This window comes from Rhineura floridana, chromosome 11 (assembly GCF_030035675.1).
Source record: "Rhineura floridana isolate rRhiFlo1 chromosome 11, rRhiFlo1.hap2, whole genome shotgun sequence".
NCBI lineage: Eukaryota > Metazoa > Chordata > Lepidosauria > Squamata > Rhineuridae > Rhineura > Rhineura floridana.
In genome coordinates, this window is record NC_084490.1 from 17580590 (window position 1) to 17599901 (window position 19312).

The following is a 19312-nucleotide window of genomic DNA, read 5'->3' on the forward strand; positions in this document are numbered from 1 at the left end:
CCTCTCCATAATGAGAAACGTAGCTCATCAGGGATACTGGGTGCTTGTAGCCCAGCAATTTCTGTGCTGTGCTTCTTTTCTGTTCACGGCAAGCATTCAAAAAAGTATAGACCAGGCCCATGTGCGGCCAAAACTCTCAGCCATACTACACTTGCAGCAGAATGAAGTGGCAGAAATATTCTGCAAGTCAGGAACCTATGTTTGAATCCTTCCACAATCAAAAGCTCTCCTCCTGCAGCTAGAAAACAAATAAATGAGGTGGGCTAGAAACATCCCTCCCCCCATGAGCTAGTTTTATATTTGTGATTGGAAAAAAATTGGAAAGAAAACACATTTGGAAGTGGCGCTCCTCTCCTGTAGTCTGAAGTGGTACAGTCAGTGCTACTGCCTCATTCATTCCACTGCATGTGCAGACCCAGCCATAGAGTTCATCTTTTTGTGTTATTATGCCCAGTAGGGTAGTGGCAAATTCAGAAGGGACGCTTCATTATAGTCACAGTAACCCCTCCCCTTTTTTTGCTGTGGGGTTGTAAATGAGATCCTTGTTAATGCCTTCTCCCACAGCAACAGACATCCCTAGGAGCCAATAAGCATGAAAGAGGTGTGTTAGCTACTGAAAAGAGCCTTCTCTGTGGCTGACTCACTTCCTTTCACTCTAATTGCTTTCAATCATCAGGAAAGGTTAAGGAAGCATGTTAGAAGACTCTTCTCAGTGGCTAACACACTCCCTTTTCATGCTGATTGGCTTGTGGGATGCTGGAGACTTAGGGACCCTGCTCCCAAAAAGGTAAAGGGTCTAAGACCCCCTGGGACCCTGGACCACTACACTCCTGATTATGCCCAAGCCTCCAATGTGGAGAGTAGCAGAATAGGGGTCTCAGCACCCTTACAAACTACAGCTCCCATGATTCTTTGGGGGAGACCATGATCATTTAAAGTGGTGTGATACGGCTTTAAATGTATAGTGTAGATGGGGCTATTAATAAGTCTTTCTTGTGTCACCCACACTTGCTGAGTTAGCTTGTCACTAGTAGGAGCACATCCCCTAATTTTGTGTGTCACAGTCTCCTTGATGGAGGGCTTTTGTGTTTCCATTTTATGCAGATAAGCAGTTTGGCTGCTGTGCATGTGTGTAAGTAATCTGAAATAATAAGCTTTATTTCTTTCCTTACTGCTGATACTGTGTCATTATTTGTGTCCTGCAGCTCTTGCTGTTAGTTCAGTTGTTATAATTGTTTTTAATTATTACTGCTGTATTGCATTTCATTATGTTGTGTGTTGCCTTGTGCTGTGTGAGAGGAACAGTGGTAAATAATAATAACGATGATAATATAACCCAGCACCACCACTGGGAGAATGGCATGTATCATGTAGCCCAGTGTGTTTTGAATGTTCTGTGTTTACCGTTCCTCATAGACAACTCTGCTAATACCCGCCAGTGTAATGCACAGGATTCTGGGTAGGGCAGCCAACCAATTCGGGCGGGAAACCTTTGAACCGGTTAACCAAACCCAACATGGTTATATGTGGCAGGGTAGATGCATGTTTCTGTCAGCTACACATTTTAGGTGAATAGACAGCTTTGCAGGCATATTCTGTTCACAGTTCTACAAGGCCAGCGCTGAAGACATTTTGCTACCTGAGGCGAAGGACAAGATGCTTCTTTCTCTCTCCCTGCCCCATTGCACACCTGAGGGCAGCAGACTCACTGCAGGGACCACAGTGCAAGTTGTGTGGTACCCACAGCTCTGTCCTCCATCACTTCGCTGCAGCCCCCTGTCCATCAGTACCTGCAGCCTGAGGGAACTGCTACACTCTGCCTAACAGTAGGGCCAGCCCCGCAACCTGTTAACACAGCAACAGACTGTTCTACCCTATTTCTGTCCCCTGGCCAGTTCTGGGCTCTGCATCAGATACAAGAAATTTCTGTGTGAAGAGCTGTTGGCCCTCATTCTGGAGCGTGTTCTAAGGCAAGTGTGTGGAACCTGTCCGGATGTTGCTGGACTACAACTCCCACCAGCCCCAGAGAGCATGGCTAATGCTCATTAATGATGGGAGTTGTAGTCCCACAACATCTGGAAGGTTAAAAGTTTCCTGTTCTAGGGCCTGACCTACATGTAATGCATGGGTGGTCCTGGCCAGGCCTATTGGGCCTCACAATAGCTTTGCTTGACCTGAGAGAGTGACGTCTTAGACAGCCCCCAGCATTTCCCCGTGGCTTCATGTTACGTTGGACCATTGACTGGAGTGGGCAAGATGTCTTTCAGGGAAGGTTATCCAATGATATTGAGGAACTCCTGATAAACTCCCAAAGAAGACTATCCTTTCTCCAGATGTGGCATAGTGGTTAGAGTGTTGGACTATGACCTGGGAGACCAGGGTTTGAATCCCCACCCAGCCATGAAGCTCACTGGCTGATCTTGGGCCAGTCACTGCCTCTCAGCCTCAAAGGAAGGCAATGGTAAAACCACCTCTGAATACCAGTTACCATGAAAACCCTATTCATAGGGTCACCATAAGTAGGAATCGACTTGAAGGCAGTCCAATTAACACCACTTGTAAAGTGTAATGAGTATGCAGGTAGCACCTCCAACCATTAGATGGTGCTATTTCCTTACTGTATAGCTTATTGTTTTCCCAATAACCCTGCTGATTTTTTACCCCCACAAAACAAGAATGATGTTGATGAGGTAGGGAGTGATGAAACAGAAGTGTGTAAGTATTAACCACCCTGTCACTTCATTTCCAGTTCTCTTCACTCTCAGATTTATCTTTTCCTATAATCCTGCCAAGGAAGGCAAGAAGAACCAGCCAATGTTTAGGTGCTTTTATTGATTTTCAATGAGAAGTTGAAGGTGGATGGATCACACTTCTGTATATGGGTTGTTATTTTTGGTGTGTGGAGAGGGAGGATTGATTACACCCTCCAATTTCTTGTTCTTTGTCCCAGTGGAACCCAACAGCATTGACCAAAGGCCCCGACCGTCCGCTGATGAAACGGAGAATTGTGTTTGGGAACAAAGGCTCAGCGTCGAAGGTGGTCCCAGAACCAGAGCTAGGCCCGAAGGCAAAGACACGGCCTACATTGGTGTGGAAGGCAAGATACTCCACATAGCTTCCAAAACGGCCCAGGACCTGCACAAATCCTTCTCCGAGAAACAGCTGCATGCCAGATGGGCTACCCAACAGGATCCCTTCAGTGCTGGACCACGAGTCACCATAGCGAACCTGGATGCTGCATTGATAAGGGATGGCTTGTAGTTAGTTAAGGCTGCTACCTTTTGAGGGACAGTGATCCTGGGCTTTTAACTGCTGCACTTCAGGTAAAAATCAACAGAAAACCACCTTTAATTACCACCCATGATTCACCACTATATCAGGCAATTTGTATTTCATCTGTTCTCTGTCACCAGGGCTGGCTACAGAATTTTCTGGGCCCAGTACACTGTAAGATAATTGGGGAGCTTGCATAGTTCCATTTTGAGCACCTTGCAAGTCCTGACAATCAGCTGATCATCAACTCCGGCAAAAGTAGGCCACTTTATGGCATTGTGACATCAGGTAATTGACAGCTGGGTGGCCCTACGGGAGCTGTGAGAGAGAAATGTCTGGCGCACTGGCCGGATCCAATTCCTCCAGAGCTGCACAGAGTTATGCGAAGCCCCAACAATCACAGATCGACTATGTGGGCAAAAAAAGGCTCACCTGATACTGTTGTCATGTTAGGTGATTGACAAGTGAGCAGCCCATCCACCTGTCAAACGTGGCCTGCAGAAGATCAGTATCCGGCCCACCGACTGGATCCAATTCCCCATCCCTGCTGTATGTGGATTGGGCCTTCCATCCTACCCACAATCTATTAGCAAGAACTACAATGTCACCTGCATCCTCCCCCCATAGAGCCAAAGACTTAGCCCCTGTACCAAACTCAAAGAACTGAGCCATAAGTCCTTTGCCATGTTTTGTTTTAATATGTTTTTAAGGATGTTTTGTTTTAATATATTTTAAAGTCTGTTTTATTATATTTTAGAGTGTTTTTAGTGCTTTTGTTTGCTGCCCTGGGCTCCTACTGGAAGGAAGGGCGGGATATAAATCCAATAAATAAATAAATAAATAAATAAATAAATAAGCTGCATTTTCTCATGAAGGATTACTTGTGCAGTCAGATCCGGTCTTTGTTGTTTACTCAGAAGTGTGTCCCACTGTGTTTAATGACCCTGCTACTTTCCAGTCATTGCCACCCCACTGTAAAGATCTTTTTACACTAACCCCACTGAAGATGTCACCACAGATGGTGTCCCAAAAGACATACATACCTTACTATATACCTGTCGTTTGCCCTTATTCTCAAGGCTGTAATGGGGCCATCCAGCAGGTTACTTGATTGGTCGAAAGGGTCCCCATTCTTGCCACCATATTCTCCAGAGTAAGAGAAGAACCTCATCTGAGCTGGATCCATAAAAGGGATGAGCGACCCATTAATTAACTGAATGGTGCATTAATTCAATCAATTCTTTGCCCTTCCATGCTTCCTTCAGAGTAGGTCCTGAGGCCCCCCTTGGCTGTACAATGGCTCTTCTTTTAAAACAGGGTGGGGAACCTTTGGCCCTCCAGATGTTGCTGAATTATAATTCCCATCATCCCTGGCCATTGACCATGCTGGCTGGGGCTGATGGGAGTAGTAGTTCAGCAACACCTGGAGGGCCAAAGATTCCCTGCACCTGCCTTAAAGGCTTTAACATGACAACACTTCTCCCTATCGTATTTTGTCAGCCACTACCACAGACTTGCAGGCATATACACCTCTTGACAGCTGGTACAGCACAGTGGGGAGGAGAGCCTGGCTGGGAGTCCACAGTCTGTGAGTTCAAATCCTAGATCGTGTCTCCTGGGTGTCAAGGGACAGCTAAAGATCACCCCCACAGTGAGTGGCTCAGGGGTTACATGCCCTGCCACCTGTGCAGCCGTGGGCAAGCTGCATAGTCCCAAGGAGACAAGTTGACCCCCAGCTGGCAGTTGTGGACAAGGAAGGGGCTGGCTTGTGCAGCTGTGGCAAGCTGAGCAGGCCCTAGCCCACTGGGGAGGACTACCCTCAGAGGGAGGCAGTGGTAAACCCCCTCTGAATACCGCTTACAGTGAACTCCCTATTCATAGGGTTGCTGTAAGTCAGGATCGACTTGCAGTCCATTTCCATACATCTCTTATACATGCATGGGGCTTTCTTTGTTTCAGAGCTCACATCCAGAATTTGCTCAGGCCCCTGGTCAAAAAAGGTGTGGTGTGGTGCATAAGGGGGCTTGCACTGGGGGGGGGTTGGACTTCCTGAGCCATGGTGGGGAACCCTTGGTCCTCCAGATATTGTTGGACTTCAGCTCCCATCATCCTGACCATTCTGGTTGGGACTGATGGGAGGTGGAGCCCAGCAACATCTGGCCACAGGTTCCCCCCCCTAAACCAATTCTAAACAGCAAAAGATAATACGCACAAGCATTTAAATCATTAAGTGTTTTTTCAAATTTTGTTATTTATCTAGATTGAATAAATTTTATTTTTATAAGGTAAGATTATACCTCCCCCCTCAATAATTTCAATTCAGTGTTGAACAATGGTGTATCATTTCATATATTTTTTAAAAAATGTTTTCATTTTTTAATTTGTTCGCATTTTTATCCCATCTTTCTTCCAAGGAACTCAAGGTGGCAGGCATGGTTCTCCTTGTCTCCATTTTGTCCTCACAACTACCTGGTGAGGTGGATTAGACTGAGAGAAGATGACTGGCCCAAAGCCCAAAGTGAGCTTCATGGCTGAGTCCGGATTTGAACCCTGCCTTGCCAAGTCCTAATCTAACATTCTAACATTGCAGCACACTGACTGTCTGTATATAATTACACTGTGTATTAGAATCATAGAAACATAGATTCGTAGAGTTGGCAGGGGCCTATAAGGCCATCGAGTCCAACCCCCTGCTCAATGCAGGAATCCAAATTACAGCATACCCGACAGGTGGCTGTCCAGCGGCCTCTTGAAGGCCTCCAGTGTTGGAGAGCCCACCACCTCCCTAGGTAATCAGTTCCATTGTCATACCGTGCTAACAGTTAAGAGTTACAGTTCACAATCAGTGCAGATGATCTGTTTGTCCTATTTGTTTTAGCTGTTGAGTGGATAGTGGAGTACGCAGCCTGTAACAGCCGCCCCTGCTGACCAAGTGTCCCAGGCTGTTGCCCCAGGCTTTGCCAATGCATGTCCAGTTCTTGCAGCCCCTTGTTGCACATTATCACAACCTTTCCATAATTCTTCTTGTCCAGATGCATGATGCAGTGATGCTGCCCCATTTCATAATCTTACCTGGATTACTGGACACTTCAGCATAGAGGAGGGACAGGAGAATGAATGCCAGCATCTTGGAGGGTGAAAAAAGGTAGATCTGAAGGTTACAAAAGAGACAGAAGTTACAGCTCTCAGGGGCTCATTAATTAGTCAATTTAGATAGCAAAATGCTTGGACTAGCACCTCTTCATTCATAATTCCGTGATGGTAGCCAGTCGTTGAATCGGAAGCACTCAAAAGATAAGGAGGGAATGCTTTGGTGCAGTGAGATGAATAAAATGTATGCAGGTTCTTATCAAATCTAGATTTTGGGGGGGGGAGAATTGTAAGAGGGAATTGTTCGCTTGACAAATGGTATTTTAAAAAAATTAATACAATACTTCAAGGTGATTTTTAAGTGACCACAAATCATACTATTCTTTGATAATCAGATTCTGTTCTACTGGGGATCTGGACTACTTGAGTTTTGAATACAATCTTGGGAATTTGGAGTATATAACGTGTTTTGGACAGAAATGTCAGGAGTTTCCAAAAGAAAAAAAACAGATGAGGTTTAAGAATAAAACACTAATCGCATTAAATACACACACACACCCCTAGATTCTTTAGATTGTAATTCTACACATACTTTAGACTGTAATCCTATACCTGGAAGTAAGTCCCATTGAATTTAAAGGGACTTATTTTTGATTAGACATGTATAGGATTTTGTTGTTTCAGAACAGTCTTGCTCCCCACCCCCTCCTCCATAGCCATGAAAAAAAAAGATATTTATCCTGTATTTTACCCTTGAAAAATCTTGAAAAGTGCATTATATAAAAGCTTCAGCCCTGTAAATGCTAGCTTTGGTGAACCTACTTACCACAATGCTAGTTTCTCCAGCAAAATTTTGTAAATTAACTTGCTCAGGACCTGCATATGTCAGTAGAAGCACAAGGTTGTGGCCTTACTCTCCTTGTTTTAGATGCATAGGAAGGCATTTCGGGTTCTCAAAAGGGTCCCTTTCAGTCTCTGTTGCTTCTGTAGAATAGACAGCCTTATCTTTGAGAAAGTAGCTCCTATTGGTTTGGCACCAGCTTGTGTTATTTTGGGAGTGTCATTTTACCTGATATAGGCACCTGGGCTACCTAACAGTCCATCTATTGTGATCTAATATTTCCTGCTCCTATTCCATGTTCAGCAAAATACAGTAAGTTCCAGGAATCATAATTGAATGATCAAATGCTTCAGCAATTACTTTCTTTTCAAAATATGGGCAGCTCCTATAATTCATTGCTTCCTAAGATTGAAAAGAAGTCTAAAGTTGTGAAGCATTACATGAAAATAAAGAGGTTTAAATGTCTATGTATGTACAACTTAAATAGCTGCAAAGGGCACACTGGCAAAGGATAAATCAGTGCTGTTAGATCACTGCAATAAAATACTGCAGCGTGGAGAGCTTCTGTTCAGTGTCCTCTTTTGGGATACTCCACCCACTCCTCCTCACACCGTGTTTCCATCCCCCCCCCCAACATTATGTTAGTATTCCATGGCTACTGAATCTGCACAGTCCTTACTGGGCAGTTTTGAGGGTTCCCCCGCCTGAGTTTTTAAAAATAATAATAATAATAAACTTTAATTTATAGGCCGCCTATCTAGCCAAAAAAGTTTTTTTAAGTACTTCTACAAACCTTGCGGTTCCTCAGACCTGCTGGTCCCCCTGCCTCTTGTGCATGGACAGTAAAAAAAAAAAAATGGTGATCCTAGACCCAGGTAAAAATCAGTAAAGATCCCAGAAGTCCACAAACTCAGAGCAGCAGGGGCATGATTAAGGGGTGACCCAGGTCCCTGAGCAAAAGCAGAAAGTGGCAAGCGTCCAAAAAGCCAAGAATAAAAAAGGGGAAACCCCAAGATGCTGAAAAATGTGGTGTTTGTTTTTTTTAAAGCCCAACACTTTTCAGCCACTAAGTTGTCTGGCCTTCGTCAGGAGCTGTAAATAAAAGTGCAAGGACACACATTACACATATAACACAAAGTGCATTACAGCATGAAATCATATCTTGTGTTATATGTGTAATAATGTTGTGTGTCCTTGCACTTTTATTTACAGCCCCTGACGAAGGCCAGACAACATAGTGGTCAAAACATGTTGGGCTTTAAAAAATAAAAAAAATAAACACATTTTTCAGCATCTTGGGGTTTCCCCTTTTTTATTCCAGATCCCTGAGTCCCAGGGCTTTTGTGTCTGGCCTCAATGCCCTGCCTTTTCCCCCTCCTCTGTTTTAACTGTAATGTTTTAAAAACCATATTGCTTACTACAGGGAGGCTTGGCACACTACAAATCACAGTCGTGGTGAGATCCAGCTGCCCGCTATCTTAATTTTTTTTAGTTTTAATACATACACAAGCAGCAGATCTTGCCAACAGATTGTGGATGGGGCACCCCCCCCCAATCCACATACAGTTTACTAGGTCCAGAAAATCCTGTTGGCACCCCAGAGCATGGAGTAAGCCCTGACAACAAGAGCCAGAGTTTTTTGGCCAGAGTCTTTTAACTACCTAGCAACACCCCTGCAAAGCAGAATGTAAGAACTTATTTATTTATTTATTAGATTTATTAGTCGCCCATCTGGCTGGTTGTCCAGCCACTCTGGGCGACGTACAGAATAAAAACATACAAATACATTAAAACATTAAAATCTCAAACAGTAGTAATAAAACCTAACCCACCCCAAAAGCCTGTCTGAAGAGCCAGGTCTTCAAGGCTCGGAGGAAGTTCATTATAGTGGGGGCATGGCGGAGATAGTTTGGGAGGGAATTCCACAGAGTGGGAGCCACAATTGAAAAAGCCTTCTCACTAGTCCTCACCAGTCTAGCTGTTTTAACTGGTGGGATAGAGAGAAGGCCTTTTGAGGCTGATCTTCTTGCGCAGCATCCTTGATGAAGCTGGAGGCGCTCTTAAGAAGAGTCATGCTGGATATTCTCACAGTGGCCAAGCAGAAGCCTATGGGAAGCCCACAAGCAGCATCTGAGCACATCATCATCATCATCATCATCTGTTTATTTGTATGCCACTTTTTCACAAAATTGTGCCCAAAGTGGCTCACAACATGCCAAATGAACAATAACAATTCAAAACATATTAGAAACCAGTAGAAATAATCATATCAGTAAGTACAAAAACCCAATCTATACAGCATTATGAAGAACAACACAAATAAGCTAACCTAATTTAACACCTTAAATTAAACATTGCACAAAATGTTATGTATTATCACAGCACCGTCGGTGTGCAATGGAGGTGCTTTATACAGTGGAAGTGGAAGGTCCCTGCCCCAAGGAGCTTACAATTTAAAATTAAGCACAGGGGAAACAATAGAAGAAGGAAAAGGAAGTGGAGGCAGGGGTAAACAGGAAAGCAATATGCAGAGTTGTTTCAGTTACACATGCTTAAGCTTAGTTACAGGCTAAGTCAGAGAAGAGGGACTAGGGGGTGGTGTCAAAGCCTTTATGAAACAGGTGGGATTTGAGGAGGATATGAAGGCACAACAGCACTCTCCCCTGGTATGCAGAAGCACACTGCCTTTGACGGTAGACGAAGTCTCTCTGTTCTGCTGTGGGTGTCCCCTGTCGTTTCTCAAACACTGGTGAGTAAGAAGGAACCTCAAGAGATTCTTGTTCATCTGCCCATCCATGATGGGTCATACTGCGCTCAGGTTTGCAGTACGAGAAGCTGAAGCAGGACATTAGCTTTTCTTCAAGCAGATGGGATTTATAGCCCAGGGATCATCTCGCCATAGAGGCAAATTGTATTAAAGGCAGTCTATTGACTACAAGAGACAATGCAGTGACAAAAAATACCAACTTTGGTAACTTTTGCAGAGGCACAGAAATGCTACAAGGTGGCAGCAGACACCATGAAATTGGGACATAAGCCTGAGTGGTGTGACCTGCATCTCTATATATGTTTTTATTAACTGCTTAATATCCAAATAGCTGCTTTTTAAGGACTTGAAAACAGCTCATGGTGACTTTTCCACCACTCAAGTGGATTTATATCACCTTGGTTCACAAACAAGTCTTCTGCTGCTGTGAAAATCACCACAGTCCCCTCCCAACTGTATGCCTTTAACTGGTATATAACAGGCATAATTTATGTTTGCTTGCTTGTTTCTTGCATTTTTATCCTGTTCTTTCTCTCGGGAACTCAAGGCCCTTTTAACTTCACAACAACCCTGTGAGGTCAGGTAGGCTGAGAGTGACTCAGGGCTGGCATCAGCAGCTGGCACCCTGTGGCAGCTGCCAGGGCTACTGAGCCCACTGCTGGTGTTTGCTGTTTGCTGGTGTTTATGTAATAAAATATCTGTTTTTACCCTGTTGTACACCGCCCTGAGAGCTTGTTGCTATAGGGGGGTCTAAAAATGTAATAAAATAAAATAAAAATAAATAAAATCCCCTTATTTGTTGTGTCAGATAGCTGGATCAAGCCCCCATATTAATTTCCCACAATACCCCCAACCTAGTGTTGCTCTGAGGAATTGTGGGACATTTAAAGGGTGGCTAGACCCAGCTGCACAGTGCTGCCTTCAGAGCCAGAGCCTGCTAGACCCCACTGACAGAGGAGGTGGCCCACTGGAGCAGTGCCAGCTGATGGCTTCATGTCAGTGGGGCAGTGGAATCCACTCCGGGTTTTAATCCAAACTAAGCGGATTCCTCTGCTCCATTGACATAGAGCCATCAGCCACCACTGCATCAGAGGATGCTGCTCCCAGGGACCACTGAAATCTGGAGCTGGTCCTGAAGTGACTAATCCATGGTTGAGCAGGAATTTGAACTCAGGTCTCCCTGGTCATATAATCCAATGCTTCGTGTAATCCATGCTGCATCACATTAGTTGTCAATATGCACTGCTTTTCCCCAGCAGAATTATTCCCAAGTGTTGTGAAGGGAATAATTTCACCAGCTGAATTTCTGCCTGTCATGCACAGATACAGGTTTCTTGGTCTCTAGCCTCTGTCCGTAAGAAAAGGCACCAGCCTTATGCACTCGTCGTATTTCCTCCTTTTAAACCACAAGGAGAACTATGTTTTGTGATATCACTGGGAGATATCACAGAGTGCTTCAACTTTGGACACAGGCATCCTGGGAAAGCATGGACTCTGTGCCACAGGACAGGGGCAAGGAACAGGATTCTGAGTTCCCCCATCTGCTGCAGGCCCCTTTGACATGTGGGTAGGGCATAGAGTGTAGTATTGTAGTTGCTAAGGTTGCCAACTGACCTATGCCTTTAACTTTTGCTTTTTGTGGCATGGAACAATCACCTGCTAATCAGCAGATGAAGAGGATAAGGCACAGGAGCAAGGGGCAAGAAGAAAGTTGGCAACCTAATGGTATTTTCACAAGAAAAAACCATTTAGGAGCAGGAGTCTGTACTCTTTTAAAACAGGAGTCCATAATCCTAAAGCTGCAGTCTTCGCCTTTTTATGCATGAAACAGAACTGTGATTATTTTTGTTAAAGTGGAGCCACTGAAAAATACTGTTTCCACCAGTCATTTGTGCAACCGGCAAAAAACCAAAATGTGCCAATTTTCTTCCTGATGTAGAGGCACAAACTAAGAAAATCTTAAACCTGCGGAATGTTTCCCCTTTTCAGGCAGCTGTTGAGGGCACAGCAGCCCTGCCAGGGAAAAAAAGGTGGCAATCTTCATAGCATTTGGAACTTTCCAAGACAGCAACAAATGAAATCATAACAGCGGAGCGGTGTTTTTCTGAAGGGCTCAAAGCACCGCACATACATTATCACAGTGATTCTTTCAACAGTCTTGTAAGGTAGGTCTGTATTGCTATTGATATGGGAGTGGTCAGGCTGATTGATGCTAGCTTGCCCATCAGCTCCACCTTTGGTCAATGCACAGCTAAGCTAGGCTTTGAACTAGCTATAATGGGAAAAGCTTCACTTGTTGAATTTCTGCCTGTCATGCAACTGTTACGGGCACAGGAGCATTGCTGGAGTAAAGGCAGCCGCCCTCCCACCTCCTCTGCTTCCGCTCCGGAACTGGACCACCATCCACCCCCTTCCTCCTCCTCTGACTCATTCTCCTCTCTTCAAACAATCCTTGGTCCCTGTCTCCCTCTCGCTCTTTTTTGGCTGAAGGCCTCTGGAATGTCTGAAATTAATTCTTTTGACTAGCAAGTGGCAGGGGCAGGAAAGGGCTGTGTGCGTTGACAAGTCAGGACTCCTGAGCCAGCTGGGGAGGAGGGTGGCCAAGGAGGAGAAGGTCCAGCCTCCGCACGGTGGCACACTGGGACAGGCATGGAGGGTTGCTTATAGCAAGTGCAGTGCAGATCTCCAGCCAGAACTCTCGGCTCCCCCTTTCTGTGTGTTTGTGTGAGTTTTTAGTTCTGTGCCCCCCCCTGCCCCCACCAAGACTCTCCTTCTCAATCTGTGATTCATTCTGTTGTTCCGGCTGGGTAGCTCTGACCTTACGCACACACAGCCCCACACATTCCTTCCCCATGAGCTTTTCCGTCTGAGCTGCCTCCTCTTTGGGTTTTCCATCTCTTTCTTTAATCTGTTCCTCCTCTTCCTGCTTGCCTTTCCCAAGTTTTAAGTGTAATATGAAATGATTGTCCTTTTGCAAGATTACATTTAAAAGATTTCCCGTATTGGATGCGTGCATTTCTTAATTACAGCCAACTTTGGCTCTCTCTGTGGCCACGACAGCACCTTTGAGGCACAATGCTTGTTTTTATGTTTGCCGCAGGAGCCAGTCCCACTGTCCTATCAATGGGGTTTTACTTTCTAGGAAGTGTGTTTAGGATTGCTGCCGCCATCTGTATTAGGACCCAGTTTGCCCATGTACATTCTTCAGTGAGTGTGGTAGAGTTCTGAGGTGGTAGAAGAGATAATCTCATTTAAGGGGGGGAGCGGGAGGCCACTTTTCCTTAAAAAAAAAAAAAAAAGCTCCCCTAACAGAGCAGGAAGTGACCCGAGACAGAACCATTATCTTCAGCATGTTAGGGTTTTTTACTTACTGAAAGCAGTTCTCCAGATGCTGCTGGTCCACAACTCCCATTGTCCCTGGCCACTGACAATGCTGGCTGGGGCTGATGGGAGTTGGAGTTCTGCAGCATCTGGAGGGTCACTGGTTCCCTATCTCTGCCCTACACTGATCATCAGGGTCACCCTTCCCCAAACTGGCACCCTCCCTATGTTTTGGACTCCAGCCCTCACCAGCCTGAGGCAACATGGCCAATGGTAAGGGATGGTGGAAGTTGTAGTCCAAAACATACAGAGGGCATCTGGCTGAGGAAGACTCGCCCAGGTCTTGTATCTTAATACAGGCCTGAAAATAGCCACTCGCCTCTGGTGAGTAGGAATTGATTCCAGGCAACCAGGTTGGGAAGAGTTTGTAAACTTCACACTTTTATGGTTTCTTAGCCTTTAACTGATGGCTCACACCAACTGCACCACTTTTTTTTTTTTGGTCAAGGGAGGGGAGGTAGTATTTTTTGCAACAACAAAAAATCACTGAGGGAGAGAGAGGCAGAAAAACCGGCATATACAGTCAAAATGGAAAGAAATAAAACAAATTTAAAAGTGGAGTGGCAGTTTGCAAGTTAAATAACAGATGAAAAGGTGGCAGACTACTGGCTTGAACTGCTGAGCCAGTTCATGGTTATGATGACCCAGCCTAGAGAACTTCCAGACAACCTTACTGAGTGTTTATTCTGATTTGTTAGCAGAGACGTTTGATGATATTGTGTTAAGCAAGGGTTATCCCACTCATTCCCGTGCATTTCCCTGTCCCTTTCCTTACAGCAAAAGTCAGATTTTTTTTCTGAGGGGGTCAATGAGTTTGTTGCAACAAGACTTCTAAATCAACTTCAATTGCGCAACCTGAATTTGCCAGTATATGATTGAATCCCACCTGAAAATAGTGGCAGTCTGGGAGCACCCTTAGTAATCAACCAGTCATGGAAATTATTCTGGCTTAATTAACCTGGAATAAAAGGGTGAAAGCCTATATCTGTAAACACAGAGGTATATGATGTCAGAGAGCGTCTTCTTGAATAGAGCGGACCATAGAGTGATTGGCCCCACCTCTTTGCCTTGACCATATAATATATTTAGCAGTCAGAAGATGGCAGAATGCAGCTCCCTTGACACTTCAGACTGGTTTCTACCAAGAAATTCTGGAAATTGGACTTATGTAGAAGAATGCTAAACATTCAGTCTTATACAACAGAATTGGGGAAGGCTTCTGCCTGAAACTCTGGAAAACTGCTCCCTGTCAGTGCAGATAGCACTGAGCTAGATAGACCAGACTTGATATAAGGCAAGCCTTCCTATGTAAAGTTCCCAGTGTGTATTGGGAGAGTACTTCTTCACAGAGTGGCTCAGATAAACTATGGAATTTGTCCCCACAAGAAGCAGTGATGGCCACCAACTTGGATGGCTTTAAAAAGAGAATTAGACAAATTCATGCAGGATAAGCCTCTCAGTGGCTGCTAGCCACAATAGCTGTGCTTTGCTTCCAAGGTCAGAAGCAGCATGCTTCTGAATATCAGTTGCTGGAAACTGTAGGAGGGGAGAGTGCTGTGGCGCTCAGGTCCTGCTTGTGGGCTTCCTATGGGCATCTGGTTGGCCTCTGTGAGTACAGGATATTGGACTAGATAGGCCTTTGGCCTGATCCAGCTCTTCTTATGGGCTTTAGGTTTTATGGTAAAAATTCCTTGAATCATTTCACACAAGTGTGCATTATCACTTGTCTGTATGTGTGCCTCCTTCCTAGGTGTAGGAGCCTGCTAAAAAAAATGGTGGGGTAGAATTTGCCCTTTTTATAGTATTCTTTATCTGGTTTTTAGCTGTTTTTTGTATTTTATAGAGTTGTAAGTGACTTTGAGACATCTTTCTGTATAAAAATACTGAATAAATACAATATGATTATTATTCAGTATGAGATATGACTAGAATGGAGAATTGTGCTTTTTTCATCCTGCCTGATAGAAGACTTCTGTGCAGTCCATAAACTTGCATACGTAGTGCTCTATCTGAACAGGCAGTCATATTGAGGAAGTCCTGCATCTGAGATTGTCACCCCTTTTATAGGTTTTTGCTCCTATGCCTTTAAGTAGCAACAACTGAATTTTTTCCCATCTTTCATACCTGGAAAAGCTTCACCTGTTTTTTTCTGTCCCACTTCTCTATGAGGGTTGGGGATATTGTGTATCTGATAAAATTAGCACATTTTGTAATTTAAGAAGATAGGCCAGTATCCCATATGTTTATAAAAATTCCCTGGACTATGGAAAGTTTCCATTTATCCTTGGTATTTGATCACTTTGGGCTTATTTGATAGTTCATTTCCAAAGGCTGCTCCTGCTTTATTTCTGCTCTTTTCATACTTTCAGTAGGCTTATTTATTTTCTTAAAATTATTGATGCTAAATATGCACACCCCCACCCCACCCCAAAAAAGGTCCAGGATCAAGTCCAGTAAAAACATGCATGCACACACAGACACAGTGATGACCTTGTATTGTTCATGCTCGCATGACTAGGGTCTCTTCCAGACTATTTGTCTTTTGGGGTGGGATTCAGTCACATACCAGCAAATTCAGGTTGCCGTCATAATTGATTTGGAGGTCTTGTGCAACAAAGCCATTTCCCCAAAAGATCAGACTTTTTGTGAAGATGAAAGTAATGGGAAAATGCACTGGAAAGTGTGGAATCACATTTGCTTACTGCAATGTCCTTTAACCTCCCCACAAACGAATCAGGATGAATGCTCAAAAAATAGGTTGTCTGGAAGCTCCTTACCATGGAGAATTAAGCAATATTTTCATCCAGTCTCGTGGAAAGGGTTCTGTGTAATTCAGGCGTTTGAACACTTGGTGGTCTAAAGTATCTGGTGACAAGGCACCCCCTGCATCCTAATCCCAGATAGACTGGGTTAGTTATGGTCAGTTGTGACTTTAAAAAAAAGGCACTCTTAAGACACTGACTTTTAAAAATTGCTACTTAAGGGTCCTACTCCCAGAGTTCTCTTCTGCCACTACAAAGTCACACTGTTTGATCCCTCGGCTATATTAAGCTCTCTTACAACACAAAACAGCCTTCTTTCAGTGGATCAACATAATCTCATCTCTTAAAAAAAACCCACCCTGCACACACCTTAGAATTTAAACAGTTAGTTTGATCTCCCTCACAGCCAGGCAACAACTCCAGGGGAAAAAAAATGAAGAGGGTTAGGGAAGCAGACTTTGGACTCATCTCAGTCTGGAGTTGGAAGGAAAATTCAGGTGTTCAGACCTTCCCTAGAGCAGTGTTCTCCTTCCTTCCCTCTGTTCCCTCCCTCCCAGTCTAGGCTGCCCCACCACCTTCAGATGACTCACTGGGTGGTGTCAGCGACAGGCTGGTATGAACTAAGGGGACTGGAATGTACAGCCAGCAAGGCCATAAGGGCAAGCACAAGGAAGAGAGAAAGTGAGTCACAAAGGGAGAGAGAGAGAGAAGGAAAGAAATTGTGGGGGAGAAGGTGGGAGATCCTGACAAAAAGAGAACGCTTTTAAGGAGCGAAGGAAAACTGGACAGTGAAAACTAAAAGTAGAGAAGTAAACAACAAGCAAGAAGGAAATGGCTCAATTTAAATAAGTTTCTTTACCTATATTACCCTCCCCTTCTCAGCTGTCTTCCAGCTGAACTCAGCATCAAAATAAAGGAAGAAATGAAAGACAGGGGGTGGGGGGACACAACGTGGTAAAAATAGAAAGTGGTTAGCATTAAGAGACAAAGAAACAAGGCAGCAATCCTGTACATAAGGGGGTTTGTGTCTGATTAGACAGCTATAGGACTGCACTGTAAGAGAAACTTGTACCAGCACACACACATACACATACAGAGTCCAGCAGTAATAATAGCTGAAGAAGCCAAACAGGCATAATCAAAAGGAACTGTAATGAAGATGCCACTACTACCCAAATGCCCAGGAAAACAAAACACATTTTCACCTGGTGTCCATGTGATAACACTGAGGGTTCTGAGCCAATATTCCAAAGGAGGGCATTTCAAAAGTGAGGCACCACCACCACTAAGGCCCCACCTGTGGCCACTACCTGCTCAACATTTGAAGGTGCAGGTACTCAGAGCAGGGCCTCAGAGGAACTTTTAAGAGAATGAGCAGGTCTAACTGGGAGATGGTGGCCCCCTCAGATACGCAAGGGGTAAGCAAACTGGTGCCTTCCAGATGATGTTGTGTCTACAATTCCTATCAACCCCAGGCAGAAGTCAGATATGATGGGCGTTGTAGTCCCAACAGTATCTGGAAGGCACCAGGTGAGGTATACCATAAAAAGATTATGTACAAGCACCACTAGGAAGTTGTCGTAAATCTCTGTTGCCACACATGCAGATACAGTCATGCATTGGCTGCCGGAATCATGCTATGCTTTGTCTGTGTAGAAAGCCAGTTAAAGCTATTACAACCTGTTTGTCATAGGTATCCCGGTCTTTCAAAGTGCCGACAGCAGCCTACGCTGCCTCACATCTGCACAGTGGCTAGGTTCAGACCTGCTCGTCTCCTGTGAAGGGAACTACATTAAGGTGCCTTCAGGCTATACTCTGGATGCAGGGAAGTCAGGAATCCAGCTGAACAGCTACGTTGCCAACCACACACTCCCTTCTCATCAAGGCAAACTGGAAGTCTCCTCCACCCTGGGATTCTGGTGGTTTGCAGCCTTACACGGAACGGAACTCACTGATTGCAGGTGATTTGCTTTTGTATTGCATACTTACAATTAGTCAGGGTTTCAACACCTGGGGTGGGGAGAGGGCCTTTTTCTGAATGCCATTGGAACGGGGGGGGGGGGGGGGGAATGAGTTCCTGAAAATGTGCAGATTTTTCCTTTTCACTTTGCACGATAGTTAAACGAGTGGATGCATACTTTGTCTTTAGCCTCATGTATGTATTAAAAAAAAATTTAAAAGGTTATTGACTTCCAGCTTTTCTTACTTTTTATTAGTTTGTTCATGCTGGTATGCATTTGAATTGTCCCGAACTCTTATATATGAAAACTAAGCATTGTACGCTGCCGCTTTTTGTTATTTAATGTATTATAAAATACTCTTTTCCACAGGAGTACCCATAATCATCCCCTACAGATCTGAAATTGGAGGAAAAGTGTTTCCAGGCAAGGTGAAGCCCCACAGCTGTTTAAGTGGGGGTGGGGTGGGATAGGGTGTTCAGCATTTGTTTTTGAGTTTTTTTTTTTAAAAAAGCCTTTCAACATACAAAATAAAATTGTTAAGATAAACCAGAACATTTAAAATGAGTAAGTGGAATTAATAAAGCAACTAAGCAGGTTTTTCCCCCTAAAGAAAATGTAGGGGGGCAGTGGAGGTCTTAACCTGTCCTCCTAAGGAGGACAGTGGAGCCCCACAGACCTCTCTTGAGTGGGCATTCCAGAGTTCTGGGGCATCATCAGAAAACGCCCCACATGATGGTATTTTCAACAGGGCCTTCTTGGTAAATCTTAAATACTGATGGGAGGGGTGGAGGAGTACGATTTAAGCTAATGGAAGGATAGAAAAAGATCTTTTCAAAAAATAAGAAAAGAGTACAGAATGATGCGGTTCTATGCAGGCTCTGAGCTTGCATGGAGGACCACCGGGGAGGAGGACATAGACATAAGCGTCCCTGGAGGAGGCGCAAAGAGTTAGCATGAGATAAATGAAAATAATGATTAAACGTCAAATATCAGTGGCAACTGATGTAGGCTAGTAACTTCAGCTGCAAGGTAGGAAGCTGCCTTATCCCAGTAGGCTGCTCATCCATATCATCCAAAAGTGGGTTGGCTGGCAGTGGCTCTTGGCTATCACCTGCTATTCCTCTACTAGGAAATAGCAGGGATTTAACCCAAGACCTTCTGCATGCAAAGTTCACATTCTACCACTGAGTTATGGTCTCCCCCCTCTACAGCAGAGCATCCAACTGGAGGCAATGAG

General features: G+C 44.4%; 1 protein-coding gene and 1 long non-coding RNA gene across 2 annotated transcripts; one reads left to right on the top strand and one right to left on the bottom strand.

The window, feature by feature from the left end:
* Positions 1 to 2869: 2869 nt before the first annotated feature.
* Positions 2870 to 7268, bottom strand: LOC133366361 (zymogen granule membrane protein 16-like). The gene is made up of 4 exons (XM_061589382.1): positions 7190 to 7268; positions 6346 to 6424; positions 4317 to 4449; positions 2870 to 3235 (listed from the first exon to the last, which is right to left on the bottom strand). The coding sequence occupies exons 2-4, from the start codon at positions 6398 to 6400 to the stop codon at positions 2887 to 2889; spliced, it is 537 nt and encodes a 178-aa protein (XP_061445366.1). The 5' UTR covers positions 6401 to 6424; positions 7190 to 7268; the 3' UTR covers positions 2870 to 2886.
* A 2528-nt stretch (positions 7269 to 9796) lies between these two features.
* LOC133366362 (uncharacterized) lies at positions 9797 to 18563 on the top strand. Its single transcript, XR_009758388.1, has 4 exons — positions 9797 to 9953; positions 11961 to 12136; positions 17808 to 18075; positions 18445 to 18563. It is a non-coding gene; the product is annotated as an uncharacterized LOC133366362 (long non-coding RNA).
* The last annotated feature ends 749 nt before the right edge of the window (positions 18564 to 19312 follow it).